General features: G+C 34.6%; 2 protein-coding genes across 2 annotated transcripts in view; one reads left to right on the forward strand and one right to left on the reverse strand.

The window, feature by feature from the left end:
• LOC129218707 (inositol polyphosphate-4-phosphatase type I A-like) overlaps positions 1-15,674 on the forward strand; it is a 161,656-nt gene that overhangs the window by 135,873 nt on the left and 10,109 nt on the right. The gene's annotated exons all lie outside the window — the stretch shown is intronic.
• LOC129218708 (mitochondrial import inner membrane translocase subunit tim16-like) overlaps positions 1,400-15,674 on the reverse strand; it is a 78,485-nt gene continuing 64,210 nt past the window's right edge. The window contains exon 4 of the mRNA XM_054853031.1: positions 1,400-2,493. Coding sequence (XP_054709006.1) covers positions 2,470-2,493 — 24 coding nt within the window. The 3' untranslated portion in view covers positions 1,400-2,469. The remainder of the gene's footprint in view (positions 2,494-15,674) is intronic.

Below are 15,674 nucleotides of genomic sequence, written 5' to 3' on the forward strand. Positions count from 1 at the left end.
ATGCCTCATATACGTGTTCGTCCCCATTATCAGCAGACGTCAGCATTTGAAAGAGGTCGTGTGATTGGTCTATCGGAAGCTGGGTAGTTAAATCGAAGAATCACTCAGCATTTGGGTCGGAATGATGCCGCTATTCAACAATGTCTGCATGAATGGGTAAACCATGGTCGAACACAGCATCAAGAAGGCAGTGGTCACCCTTGACCTATGACTGACCGTGAAGACAGAGCCATGGTCAGAGCAGCTCTTACTGCCCCAGAATCGTCTCTATCAACAATCTGTCATGTTACCAGGACGGTAGTGAGCACAAGGACAATTGATAGGCACCTGAGAGAATAGGGACTAAGCTCACGCACCCTTTACATCGACATCCTTTAACCCCTGCTCATCAACAAGCTCATTTGCAGTGGTGCTGCGTTAGTTCAACACGGAACTCGACCGACTGGAGCAGGAATGTTTTCAGTGATGAGTCCCACTTTGAACTGAGTCCCGATGACCAAAGAATGCGTTTCTGGAGGCGCCCAGGACAGCGATAGGATCCACACCTTTGTATTGCTCACCACACTCCCCGACAGCAAGGAATTAAAGTCTGGGGTGCTATTTCTTTTCATAGCTGGACACCTTTACTTGTGATTAGTGGCACTATTACAGTCCACTGGTACGTAGACGAAATTCTGTGACCCGTTGTTTTACCATTTGTATCGCAGCATCCAGGGCACACATACACTATATGATCAAAAGTATTGGGACACTTTCAAAAATTCATTTTTACGGATTTCTCGAGAAATAAAAGACCTATTGCTCTGTTTTTTTTTCACATAAAAGGTATACTCCAGCTGCTATTTTCCAGCAAAAATTAAGTCTACTATTCATTTAGGGGACGAGCAACAAATTGAGAAGACAAAAAAAGGTTTTTGATAATTTTTCATTGTAAATAGCTGGGAATAAGCTATAAATTTCAGACATAAGTTAAAATACTATTAGGAATTCATTTTTATATTTTCGTGAAAGTATCTCTTATACCCACAGAGATATAAGCATTTCTTTCAAAAATGCAATTTTTTTTGGTAAGGTTTTCGGCTTATATCCTGCAGAGTTTTTTGTCAAACATTACTAAACTTCTAGAATATTTAACAGCATATTAGAGAAACATAATAATAAAATTTGAAGTTAAAATATTGAAAATTCAATGAAATATGAGCGTTTAAAGCAATTAATTTTTCACTGCGCATGCGTGAAAGATATCAATTTATAACTTTTATAATCCAAAGCTAAGATATATCCCACAACTTGTGAAAAAATGTTGAGGAAAATTTCTAATCTAATAATATCTCCTCAATATTTCCTTTAATATTTGCATAGTGAGTTCTGGAAAAAGACTAATATACTATTTCACACTTGAACGATGTTTATTAAACAAAAAGGTGTATAGCTAAAACAGTCTGTAAATGATAAAATATACTAAAAACGTAATAATTAATTCCATCTCACATTTAGCCACAAACTATGGCACACCACATGCTATGTGCTATTAATGTATGAGATGACTAATACAGAAATGATGAAATCTAAACTGCATGACTATCGACTAAGGCTTTGATGTAAAACTTTAAACCCATTAGGAAATAAACTAACATAAGCTCATGATATTGAAGAGGGGAGAGTGGCACGAACAAGCAAGTTCGTATGCTGATGAAACAACGGCCTATGATGATGAGAGACAATCAAAAAGAAAGAACATAAACCGTGAGCGGTTTAAATATCCCCAGGGTCATTAGCATATCCGAGTCACGTGAATGGACACTCGTTACGTGTTCTATCGTTGAGCACACGTGCCATCAGATTCCTTCTAGGACCTTTGATGTGACGTCAACCACTACAGAGTTCCGCAAAGGTAGATGAAAGTGAAACCAAACATTTGATCGATTAGACCAACGCGAAATGAGTTTTGTTAAGCGTTTTTACCCCAGTCATGCAGAATGATTGGTAATGTAAGTAATGAAAAACATACTCTTTTACTATTGTTGTTGTGAGGTGATGAGATAAGATTTATTTACTGTTGTCGCTAACAGGCATTTATGCCTAACAAGGCCCCCACCCCTCTCATCATCTCACAAGAAAACATGCTCAAAAAAATTTTAACTTCCTTTGGACATTTAACACAATTTCTACATATTAATAACTATATGAGAAAAACAATGAAAATTTTTTAAAACACAAACCCTAACTCTATATTACGAACTTCCAATATAGACCTAGAATCTCAAATCTTGAGAAAAAAAAACACAACATACAATACACTTTGCTAAAAAAAATTCAGAAAAAAATCTTCTTGAAGAGTCCATTTCTTTTCATACCCTCACGACGTAACGCTCAGTACGTTTCCACGTATTTTCACCAAAAGTTCAAGAAAAATTCTTGATCTAAGTCCATTAAGTCATAATTTTTCAGTCATTTTCCCGGTTTTATTTATAACAGTGACAATAGATTAATCTGAAATGTAAAACAAAAGCTCACAGTAACTGTTCGAATCAGCATATAAAATATATCACAGTCTTGAAAATAGTATAAGCATATGTTGAGAAATATTTATGACAAAATGTAAATAAGCTCTTTTTCTAACTATCCATTTCTCACTTAATTATTTCATTTACAAAAAGATCACTAAAAAAATCTTCACTAGATAAATGCCCCATTCTGTACTTAAAGACTGTCTGATGATATTTTAATTGACTAAAAATTTCATTTTACTAATGCAAAAAAAATTTAATTAATTACCTTTTTTTCTTACACTATTATCTATTTGATGAAGAAAAACAATTACAAATTCTAACGGGAACTAGTGGTGTTTCCAATATTCAAAAAAGGTCTCACAAAATGGAAAACAAATAGACCAGCGACAGACCTTCATGCAACAATAAACTCCCTCTCTCCTAACTCCCGGGAAGACTCTGACAATTACATTTTCACTTTTAACGAGACGTAACAAAAAGCTGTTCGCAGCCCGGTTGATAGGGAGAAAAAGTTACGGAAATATTCAGGTGGACAATTAAAGTGTTAGAACTTTCAAAAACATTTAATAAAACATGATGCAAAGAAGTAAAATTTAAAGTACACTATTCAAATTCCAAAATTTCTAAATATGTTTCTAAATTATATTTGTACAAAAGAAACTTTCAAATTTCTAATCGGGTGAGAGGTTTTGTGAATATGTCTGACATATTATCTTTGCTTTTGATATATTTCACGTTAAAAATATTTTTATGAACTAAATCCCGAATGAAAAAAAATTTGACATCAATGTGTTTACTACAATGATTTTCGATAGGTTATTTAATAAAATCTAACGTAGCCTGATTATCCACATACAAAATAGATTTAATTTTACAACTTTTAACAATTTTAATTTTGATGCATTCATCAATTATGCGATAAAACCACATGAGCTCTTTTGCACATTCAGTCATGGCAATAAACTCAGCTTCCATTGTAGAAAGGTTAACGCTTTATTCTTTGAACATGCGCCGTTCTATTGGAGCTTTATCAAGTAAAACAAGTTTATCGCGTAATGAAGTTCTATTGTCCTTATTTGTAGCAAAATCTGCATCCGAAAAAGTTATAAGTTGAACATTTTCACATTTTAAGTTTAATTTTAAATCTTTAGTATTTAAAACATATCCTAGTAATTTCAATAATCCATCTCAATGTACAATTCCTGGGTTGCTTTGAAATTGGCTGAAAATGTTGACAGCATACAATATATCACGACACGTTCTACTAGAAATAAATGATATACACCCTAATAAACTCTTACATGGATATTCTGAGATTTCGTCAATCTCAGCTTGAGTAGTAGGACAATTTGACTTTGAATAAACACATCCTTTACTAATATGTAAAGAAGAAATAGGAATTTTAAATTCACTAAATCTTTCATAAACTACACGAATGTATTCAGTTTGATGTAAATTTAAGCCATTTCCCCCATTTTCAAATTCTACACCTAGTAGCGTTTTAGTTCTACCTAAAATTTTAATTTCAACATGTTTTTGAAGTAAATTCAAAGCAGCTTTAATATTACTGTCCTTTTTACTGAATAACACAATGTCATCAACATGTAAGAGTAAAATCACATTATCTCAGTATAATAAACACAATTACATCATAAACATTTATGAAAACCAGTTTTAAGCAATATATTTTCAATTTAATAAAACCACAGAAGACCGCTTTGTTGAAGGTCGTATATAGCTTCATTCAATTTACACACATAATTTTCTTTTCCCTTTTCAATAAAACTTGGGGGTTGTATCATGTAAATTACTTCATCAATAAGAGCATATAGGTATGTACTTTTAACGTCACATTGGATATGTAGCCAATTTTAACTTGATACTAATAAAGAAAAGAAAAAGCGAATGGTGCTAAAGCGGACTACTGGGCAGATGGTTAGATTAAAATCTTGTTCCCTCACTTGATTCATTCCCTGAGCGACTAGTCTACTTTTATAAATTTCCCCATTTTCCCCTTTCTTTAAAGTATAAACCCATCTACATCCAATAGGATTAACTTTTTCCGGTAATTTGACTAAATTTCACACATTTCTTCTACGCATAGTGCCTATTTCAATTTCCATTGATTTTTGCCATTCCCCCCTTTTATTAGATTTTAATAACTCTTTATATGTTCTAGGAACTTGAATTTCTGTGTCTAGTCAAGAAACATGAGTTAAAATTTTAGATTGATTTCAAACTTCACCCTGAAAATCCTCATTGCCTTAAAAATTAAATAATTTCGGATCATACACTATGTTTTGGTGAAGAAAATGTTTTTGAACATCATTCAACAATCTTAATCTTTTGTTTTTCCCTTTCTCAAAATAATATACGTAGTTTCTTTAACCATCAGGTCTAGGGACAAATTTCTGAACCCAACTGGTTTCTCGCATTGGTTTGCAAATAGAATCATCCCCCTCACTCTCTGTACTCCCCCCCCCCAGAGCTATTTTCAACATTTGATGCTCTGTAGCGATTCGAATCTTCTCTTTATTCTGAAGAATTCATATCTCTTGCCTGAGACGAAAGTGGCCAGAAAAGGATATTTTCTTTTTCGCGCGATTCTTGCTTGGAGCTAAATTTGTCCTTGAAAAAGGAATTCTCTTTGAAAGATACATTGATTGTTTCAATGACTTAATCTTTGTCTGGAAGATAAACACTGAATCCTTTATGACTGAACGCGTATCCGATTATAACGCCTTTTTCGGCTTTTCGGTCTAGTTCCTTTCTTAATTTCTGCACATTACCAGTGAAAGAGGTCGCTCCGAATGGTTTTAAATGTCTTACTGATGATTTTCTTCCCCCCTAGAGTTCAAATGGAGTTTTTTTCTTGATTTGAGTGACAAATCCTATTCCATGTGTAGACAAAATACAAAATCGCGTCGGGCCAAAAATTGTTTGGCAAGCTACTTTCTTTTAACAAAACGTGTGTACTATTTGCTACTGTACGGTTAAAATTCTCAATTAATCCATTTTGCTCTGGTGTGTACACATTTGTGAGTTCATGTTGAATACCCATATCCTGACAAAACCCTTCTAGTTCCTGATTTACAAATTCCTTCCCGTTATCAGATCTGATATTCTGACAACCTTTTTGCTGACAAATCTTTCGGCTCTCAGAATATGTTGTTTCACAATTCCCGGAACCTGACTTCTTGACTTAATAGGATATAATGAAAACCTTTTAGAATGGTCATCAATAATAGAAAGAAAATAATTTTCTCCGTTTCTACCCTCTATTTCACATTTTCCCCAAGTGTCCATATGCAATAGTTGTAATGGCTGTGATTGACAGTATTAATATTTCCATGTAAGCTCATTTTGCTCACATTTTAGTAGCTATATAATTTTTAAAAATGAAGTTAAAAAAGGTATGCCATAAATAGGGTTTTGAAGGCCTGGAAACTAAAATGTGCATCAAAGCATTCTTGATAATTGGAGACGTTTTAGATATAATGTGAATAACTACTCACACATCGATTTAGACTGTTTTTCTGATCATTTAGCAGATACTAGCGAAGTATAAGGAATAAAGTTATAAGAGAACCAATATCAGGACAAGTATGATGTTTATTTAAGAAATCTCTGGAATTTTTAAGGAGACTATGAGGAGAAAAATCACTGAAAGTCAAACACTAGGAAGATTTCCGAGTGCAACAAAAAACTTTTATATTGTTTTTCAAACATAACTTTTACAGATTGGCCTTTTGTCAACTGTTAAAGGTTTCTCAGAGAAGTTATTATTATTTTTTTTTAACAATTTAAGCCATACTCTACGTCTAATTAAACTTATTAAAGAAAAACCGCCACAGTTATATCGTAAAAACAAGACCTAATACACAATTAATAGTTGCTCTCAACACATACGTATACAGACAATTAGATCATTAAAATATTGCATCAAAATATTTGTTTTCTTATCTTATTATTTAGGAGATCCACATTCTAATTTAGAAGAAAATCAAAACATCCTTATACTTTCAAATAGGCTTAGTATTTCCCCTTATTTGAAATGTAGTTGAAAGAGCACCTGGTAAGTTGCAACTAAGCTGGAAACTGAATTCCAAAGATATTCTTTTGTACTAGCATTGATGCCCAGGTGCACTGTCGTTCAATGTCATTCGTCACTAATGAAGCAGAAGGAGCTCAACGCCCTCTGTGGATTAGCAAGGGGGGTAAAATCCCTTTGAGAAAACACTGACTCTTTATGGCTCCTGTGGTACTTCGTTCCTAACACCTATCAGAAATTCTAGAAAAACATGGCTTCCACCTACAAAGTTAACAGAGTAAAATAGCAAATATTGAAACAAAAAGCAAAAAGTTTATATATGCAGCAACTTTATGTAGTTTTTGAAACATTGCTGAAACGCTTTAAAAATTCAGACACATAATCCATTAACTAAAGAATTTGTAAAAATTACTATAGAAAAATTAGTTCAGAATAGCAAAAATCATTTCTGAGACTATGTATAGTGAAATTACATTCGATTCTTATTTAAGATATTTTTTGCTAGATCAGCAGCAATTCATTGAAAACTATTCATCTTCTTAACAAACGATAGACAATAAATAAAAATTCACACCTATTTCCATGAATGCTCAACTTTTGCATTTCATCAGTAGCGTTCCCGTTATGCATTTTTCAAAGGGCGCGGCGCCCTGCCCCTTTTTTTTTAAAGAACTTATGCGCCCTGCCCTCTTTAGACCCGAAGAAACGCGCCCTGCCCCTGCAGTAGAATTTTAATGATGCGCCCTGCCCTTTTACTGGTGTACAAACAGTTTATATTTACGATATCCGAAGGGGAGAAAGGAGGAAACGATGTACGAAAGGAAGATTCAAAATCATGACGTCAGCGCTTTCGCTCCCCATTGAACGTCGATGGAAGGAGGGAGGGGGAGGGGCGGGTAAGTAGTTTGAGTAATTTCTTTCTTTTTTTTTCTTTTCATTATAATCGAGAATGAAAGCTGTTTTTTGCTTCCTTCGTTTGTTGAGCATACTTGCTGCAACAATCTTTCAACATCTGCTTTTGGACAATTTTCCATACTCCAAATTAGTGAACAAAATTAAAGGTATTTATCGAGAATTCAGAGTTAAATTTAATTTTTAAAGGATGAGTTTCATTTACAAGATATACTGTACTTAGTGCGCAGCAATCTTTGAACACGTACTTTTGATTTATCATTTTCTTTGTCAAGTTAAACAAAATCGTAACACAAAGTTAATTCATTTCATTTGAAACATTGAATTATTTTAGCGATTTTTTAATCCCTCCTTCAATTGCATGCGGCAAAAACGCGTGCTGTATTTCAGCAGTCTGTATTCAGTTGCTTTTCCGTAGGCATTGACCAATGGCGTAACCGCGGTTTAATTTAGGAGGAGCTACAAGCGGTTCGCACAGCGGGACAACTCAATCTCACTTCCCAAAACTCCTTGCCCCTCCACTTTTTTAATTTCAAAACTACAGATCGATCGAAAAATAATACTGTTGATGAATTCATATGTATAACAAAAGTAAAATTAACTTAATAAGTGTGAATTTTATATTTCTCATTAAAATGGTACATCGCGCGGCTTTTTTAATTTATTGTTTTATAATTTCGCACTGTTTCTTTCCCCACAATCGTTTTCAGGAAAATATTTATCAAATGAAATATTTGCAACCATTCGCATTTATATCGTAATATCATTCATGTCGTGAATGAAGGGCATGAATCAGTGATGGGAGATCACCAAGACCTCCATAAAAGGTCCTTATTCATCGAATCTGAATCGTAACATCATTATTTTTTCCCCTTTTTTTTTGGATAATTTTCTTCTAATTAAATATAATGTAAGTATGGTATGAGTGCATGCATCGTTCAAGAAATTTCATTCGATGAAATTAGAATCCCCTCCCTCTCCTGAAAATGTAAGTTTCAGCCCCCCTTCCCCCTTCTATAACCATTTTTGACTTATTTATTTACGCTGTTTTATTTCACTCTTATTTTAAATAACATGCATAATTCTAGCACAGCGCTGTAAGCTACGGAGAAGCTCTTTATGCTATCGCTATTTTTAAAAATTAGTCTCTTTATATCTGTTTGAAAATTTCGTGTATTTTCGATCTTTTCCCTATTTCTTAATCACATGTGACTTTTTTTTTCTCTCTCCTTTTTTTTTTTTTTGCAATCTTTACGCGCACGCACGCAGAAGTGTCTTTTAAGTTCATCGGCAACGGAGTGTACGCATGACGTCATCTTCGTGGAATCTGGTGATGAGGTTCTCCCCTATCCAAGCTGAAGTCCTAATAAAACGCTGTTTTTGGGCTACGGAGGCAGTCTCCCGAACAATAATTGAAATGCTAATTGCGACGATCTTTGATGAGGCGTAGGGAAAGGTGTTAACTTCAACCGTGCCCGTTTTTTTTTAGGGTTTTTTTTTTTTAATAAAGCTGAATACAGCCTTTTTTTCTGATACAATTATGCGAGTTAGTTTTCCTGAAAGGTTATTGGCCCAAAGAGGAAGAATTTGGGGGATTGTTAGTATCAAAAATGCGGCGAGGAGGGGGGGATTTTTGGGATACAAATATGCAGGGAGGAGTGGAGGCAATTTTGTGATACAATTATGAGAATTCTTTTTTTTAGATGGTATTGGCCCAAAGAGAAAGAACTGTTAAGAATAATCACACTACCTCCATGATTTATAAGGTTTGTCAATCCAGTATGGCAACACTTAAGTTGCAGTGTGGTAGTTTGGCATCACTTTAGTTGTTGTGGTGTGTTATCGAGACGTTTGGATATGCCATGTGCTGTTCTTTCTTTTTCTCCTTAATAAAACTCTAATCTAATTAGCATCGGCCTCTGATCTTATTTAATCTTTACAGCAGAGCGTGGTTCTGATATTGAACACGTTGAATTTAAGTATTTATAGTGATTGTAATTTGTTCTGAGAATAAATATTGAAATGGCAGCACGTGATGATAACACCAAGTACAGTATTGAGCCGTTTAGCGGTAAGAACTTTGCTTTATTTAAGCGTCGTGTAGAAGCAATTTTTGCAGCAAAAGAAATTGATAAATATTTAGAAAGTGAAGCTAGTGAAAAAGAAAATGCTGAGATCAAAGATGCAAGAAAGGCTTACGCTCTACTGCTGACTCTTCTGGATGATTCTATATTGGCAACTATGGCGACAGAATCATCTGCTTGTCAAATATGGACTAGCTTAAAGCAGAAATATTTGAAGATAAGTGCTGTAAGTCAAATCTTAGTTCGAAAGAAGCTTGCGACCATGAAGAAACGCCGTGATTGGAGTATGCAGCAGCATATTAATGAACTGTTAGCCGTTGTAAATGAATTGCGGTTATCAGGTGCAGAAGTAACAGATATGGATGTAGTCATTTATATATTGATGTCACTACCTGCGGAATACGATATCATTAAATCAACTATAGAGAATCAACCAAACGAAACTCTGACGTTGGACTTTGTTATGCAAAGACTTTTGAATGCTGAAGAATTGAAATGCGAGAAAAATTCTGACAATGTTCGTGCCCCTGTCTCAAGTGACAATACTGCTTTTAGTGCTGATAAGCGTGATGTTATCTGCTTCAAATGCAAAAACAAAGGTCATATTGCCAAGTTCTGCAAACGAAAATTAGTCTGTTTTGGTTGTGGACGCCCAGGGCATCTTAAGAAAGATTGCAGATCTAAACCGAAATCAGACTTTAAAGAATCAGCAGCAGTAACATTCATGGTTGGTGAGTCTGCGGAGAATTTTATTCTGGATTCTGGAGCATCCACACACATGTGTAATAATGGTGAGTGGTTTGAAGAAATTAAACCTTTTTCTGGAACTGTTGCATGTGCCTCCAAAAAGGAAGTTTTGAAGGTGAATGGTATCGGTACTATAGCTGGAACTTTACTTGGTAGAAAAATCATTCTCACAGATGTTCTGTATGTGCCTGAGTTGAATGGTCAACTGATATCTGTTAAAAATATTCAGAAGGCTGGCTACAGTGTGATTTTTAAGAATGATGTAGCTGTTATTGAGAAGAACAAGGAAAATTTTGAATTTGCTAGACTTAATGAGAAAGGACAGTATGTGAGTCAGTTTGAACCTATTAAAGCTTCAACTTATACTGCTAATCACAATGCAGTATTATGGCACAGACGTTTGGGTCATCCATCCGACAAAGTTCTGAAACAAATGGGCTTGCCAGTTTCTGAGTCAATGTCAAGTTTCTGTGAGGAGTGTGTCACAGCAAAGCATTCCAATACTCCAATGAGCAAGGGCCCCAGAAGTAGAGAGCATTTGCCAATGAGAATGGTTCACACTGATATTTGTGGTCCCATTGATCCACCTACTCTGAAGGGCGAAAAATATTTCCTTACCATTATTGATGATTGCTCAAGATTCTGTGAAGTACACTTGCTAAAACATAAAAGTGACATTTTTGAAGTATTCAAATCGTTCATAAAGCAAAATCCTGATCTCTACAAAATCCGATGTGATAACGCCAAAGAATATGTATGTGGTGAACTTTCCCGTTACTGCAAGAGAAGTGGTATCATGATAGATCCTGCCTCACCATACTCGCCTCCTTTGAATGGTGTGGCAGAGAGAGCAAACAGGTATCTTTTAGAGAAGGCTCGAGCTCTCATATATGAGGCAAGACTCCCTAAATCCTATTGGGGATATGCCGTACAGACAGCTGCATATCTAAAGAATCGCATTCCAAACCAGACTGTTGGGAATCTGCCTTTTGAGTTGAAGTATGGTAAGCCACCTGATTTGAACATTATCAAAGTTTTTGGTTGTGATACTTACATGAGAACACCTGACAACTTAAGGAAGAAGCTTGATCCAAAATCCAAAAAGATGATCTTTGTAGGATACTCTACTATGGGTTATCGTCTATTAGACCCAGTCACAAATCGTGATGTGGTATCTCGAAATGTGCATTTTAATGAAGAAAAGAAGAAATGTATCCCAATTCAAGATAGCTTCTCTATAGAAATTGAAGATTTTACCAGTGAAAGAAACTCTGATCAAAGTGATGTGGAATCTAAAAATGAAGAAAGTGCTAGACCAAAAAGAACTGTTAAATTACCTGCCAAATTTGATGACTATTTTGTGTATGAAGCTAACATGACAACCCTCGACTCTGTATCATTTGAGGATATAGAAAAATTGTCAAAAGAAGAACAAGTTCTGTGGCGGAAAGCCATGAATGAAGAAATGGAGTCTCTCAATAAAAATGAAGTGTGGAAGCTGGTTGAGTTGCCAAAGGATGAAAAGCTTATATCATGCAAGTGGGTGCTGCGCATCAAACGAAATAATGTGTACAAAGCTAGGCTGGTTGCTCGTGGCTTTGAACAGAAGCTGGGCATTGATTATTTTGAGACCTATGCTCCTGTGATAAGTATCTCATCACTTCGACTTGTGCTAGCAATTATTATACAAAAGAATTTTGCAATCTATGCACTAGATGTGAAAACTGCTTTCCTAAATGGTGAGCTTCAAGAGAAAATCTACATGCAGCAACCAATGGGTTATGATGATGATAGTGGTCGTGTGTGCATGCTTCTTAAAAGTCTTTATGGACTAAAACAAGCACCCAGGCAATGGTTTCAACGATTTACCAACTTTATCATCAATTTAAACTTCCAACAGTTAAATTGTGAGGCTTGTATATTTCTGAGAAAATCTAAAGAGAAAGAAATCTTTATTGTGCTGTATGTGGATGATTTACTCATTGCCGGTTCTGATGATTCTGAGGTAAGAGTGGTGATTCAACTACTTAGAAATGAGTTTGAGATGTCCAAGGCTGAAATTGCAAATGATTTTCTTGGAATAAGTTTAGAATATTCTGATGGAAGGCTTTCTTTGAGCCAAAAGGCCTATGTTGAGAAAATCATAAATAAATTCAGGATGGTAGACTGTAAGCCATCTGATACTCCTTTAGTGCCTAAGTCAACATCAGCAAATTTTGTGAATGGTGAAAAATTTCATGGTCCCTATCGTGAACTTGTTGGTGCTTTACTTTATTTGGCAATAACAACTCGCCCTGACATTTTATATTCTGTAAACTGTTTAAGCCAAATTCAAGAACAACCCACTAATAGTGCTTGGGCTGGTCTAAAAAGAATTCTTCGATATTTGAAAGGGACTTCTGAACTCAAGTTATTATTTTGTAAATCTTGTGTTGATAATATTGTTATTGATGTATATGCTGATGCAGATTGGGGGGCAGACACACATGATAGAAAATCTATTTCTGGGTATATAATTTTCTTTAATAATTGTCCTGTAATTTGGTCTGTCAAAAAGCAAACAGCTATCGCTCTGTCCTCTACTGAGGCAGAGATTTTGGCTCTGGCAAGAGCTATTCAGGATCTAATTGTTCTCTACAATATAACAAAAGAAATTTTAGAAATAGATAACATTGATATTTCAGTTTATGAAGATAATCAGTCTGCAATTAAAGCTGTATTAAATGAAAATAACTGTGCTAGACTGAAGCACTTGGATATTAAGTTAAAATATGTTAGGAACATCATAAAATTGTATAATGTGAATCTTAACTATGTATCTACTGAAAATCAGTTAGCTGACATGTTTACTAAGTGTCTACCAAAACCTAGATTATGTTATTTAAGAGATAAATGTAAACTAATATGTGATTAAGGGAGGGTGTTAAGAATAATCACACTACCTCCATGATTTATAAGGTTTGTCAATCCAGTATGGCAACACTTAAGTTGCAGTGTGGTAGTTTGGCATCACTTTAGTTGTTGTGGTGTGTTATCGAGACGTTTGGATATGCCATGTGTTGTTCTTTCTTTTTCTCCTTAATAAAACTCTAATCTAATTAGCATCGGCCTCTGATCTTATTTAATCTTTACAGAAGTTGCCAGTTTCAAAAGTGATCCAGGGGGGAGTGGGGGAAATGTTTGTAATACAATAATGGGAGAGAGGCGTAGGGGCGATTTTTGTTATACAATTATGGGAGTTAGTTTTTCCGAAAGGTATTGGACCAAGGAGAAAGAATTTGGATGTTACCAGTCTTAAAAATGGTGCAGGAGGTCGTCGGGGGATTTTTGTGATACAATTATGCATGGAGGAGTGGAGGCAATTTTTGTGATGCAATTGTGGGGAGTTAGTTTTTCTGAAAGGTATTGGCCCAAAGAGAAAGAATTTGAATGTTGCCAGTCTAAAAAATGGTGGTGGGGAAGGGGGGGGGTGCGATACAACAATATAGAGGCAGAGGCAATTTTTGTGATACATTTATGGAAGCTAGTTTTTCTGAAAGGTATTGAGCCAAAGAGTTGTTGAACTACGCACGAATTTTGTGTAAATCGTTATGTGTGTTAGTATAATCGTATAGCCATCTTTTAATCTCCGCTTTGAGTTTACGAACCTTTTTATTTTCTCACTAGTGTACAATACTATGCATACTGAACTAAAATACAAAAATATTTTTTGCATAATTCTTTTTGTTCCTTTTATTGATTGGCTATTTGTATAAGGCACAGTAATAAAAGGTGAACTTTAGCCAGGGTGCCCCCCCCCTGGGGGGCATAGCGCAGATTGAGCCACGCCATTGAAATTTTTAGGTGGGGTTGTTTGAGGGCATTTTTCTTTTTTTTTGGGGGGGGGGGGGGGCTGTTGTTTATTTTGAGTGGGAGGTCTTTGCGATAATTAGGGAGGGGTGAGCCCTTGCTTAGGTGGGGGACACAATTTGGAAAACGTAACAAATATTGCATGATACTAAATTTTTTCGCAATTTCTTGAGTCGGATCATAAAACAGGAAATATCAATTATTAGAAATAAAATATGAAACCTTTGCGTAGGTATTCAAACTTAAAATGCTTTAAAACCTCAGTTTTATACTAATAAATAGATGAATTATCATTAAATAATTTATCTACAATATTTTACATTTAAACAAATGCAAATGCACAACACGTTAATGGAACATAAGTTTTTCACTGCATACTACATGCAAAAACAAAATTGAGAATTCAAAAATGTCCTTTTCAAAAAAAATTTAAGTAAATACAACAAGTTTATTTAACGACTAAGCAAGCTAGCCCTTATTTAACAATCCAAAGCAATAAATTTTTCCTTTCGATTTAGTGATTTTTAATTACGTAAATATCAGTTTAAATATTTAAATAAGGAAAATAATTTAAGCTTCACCCCACCCTGATAATACCAGGAGAATGATACTCGATATTTTAAATGCATCAGAAATACAGAATGCTAAAATAAGTCATCTGAAGATAAGCCGAAAGGCTCTAAAAGGAAGCAGTTTATTGACTAAAACAGTTTAAGCATTAGTAGATGCTTAATATTTTTGTTTGACGCAACAAATTTCAGCTCACTCAATTGTGATGACTTTTTTTTTTTTTTTTTGAATCAATAAGCATAATATTCTTTGTTCATGAATAACACAAAACGATTTTTTTTTTACTGACTAAGCAAAATATTAAATATATTACATCAAAATTTTTTGTTATATATTTTGTGAATTAGTTCCCTTTGGTCCCTGTAGAACACATAGTTAATTTATGATTCCAACAAATAATTCATGGTATGTAGAATCAATTTTGGCAAATTTGCCAAAACTATAAGTGGAAAAAAAAAATTGGAAACATTAAATGACTGCGTCTATGTAAAGTTGGCTAAAGAAGAACCATTATCAACATTCAACCCATATAAATCTTGAAGGTTTTCCTTCAGGTAAGTTTCACAAATAACTAATCACCAGCTTTTGTTGCTGAACTCTCAATTCCTACTAAGTCATCATAGTTGTCTTGTATTTCTATAATACAAATATTTTATCATAGTTGCTTTTGATTTTGAAATCCTCACTCTTATGGGGGAACCACATACCCCATAGTGGGGACCTCTTATAGTGAAATGTTACGGGGTAAGTGGGGCCTCTCCTCTTAAAGTTTTTAATAATATCTTTCTCAAATTCTGATTGCAGTATGCACTTTAAGTTAAACTGTACATGAATGTTTACTGATCATAAAAAAAGTAATGCTAACCAGGAAACACTTCTTTGAAAAATGCTGCTTTTTCTCGCCAAAAAAATATTTTTCAGATTTTTTTTTTTTTTGACTTAGTTCTC

Source organism: Uloborus diversus, chromosome 3 (genome assembly GCF_026930045.1).
Source record: "Uloborus diversus isolate 005 chromosome 3, Udiv.v.3.1, whole genome shotgun sequence".
NCBI classification, from domain to species: domain Eukaryota; kingdom Metazoa; phylum Arthropoda; class Arachnida; order Araneae; family Uloboridae; genus Uloborus; species Uloborus diversus.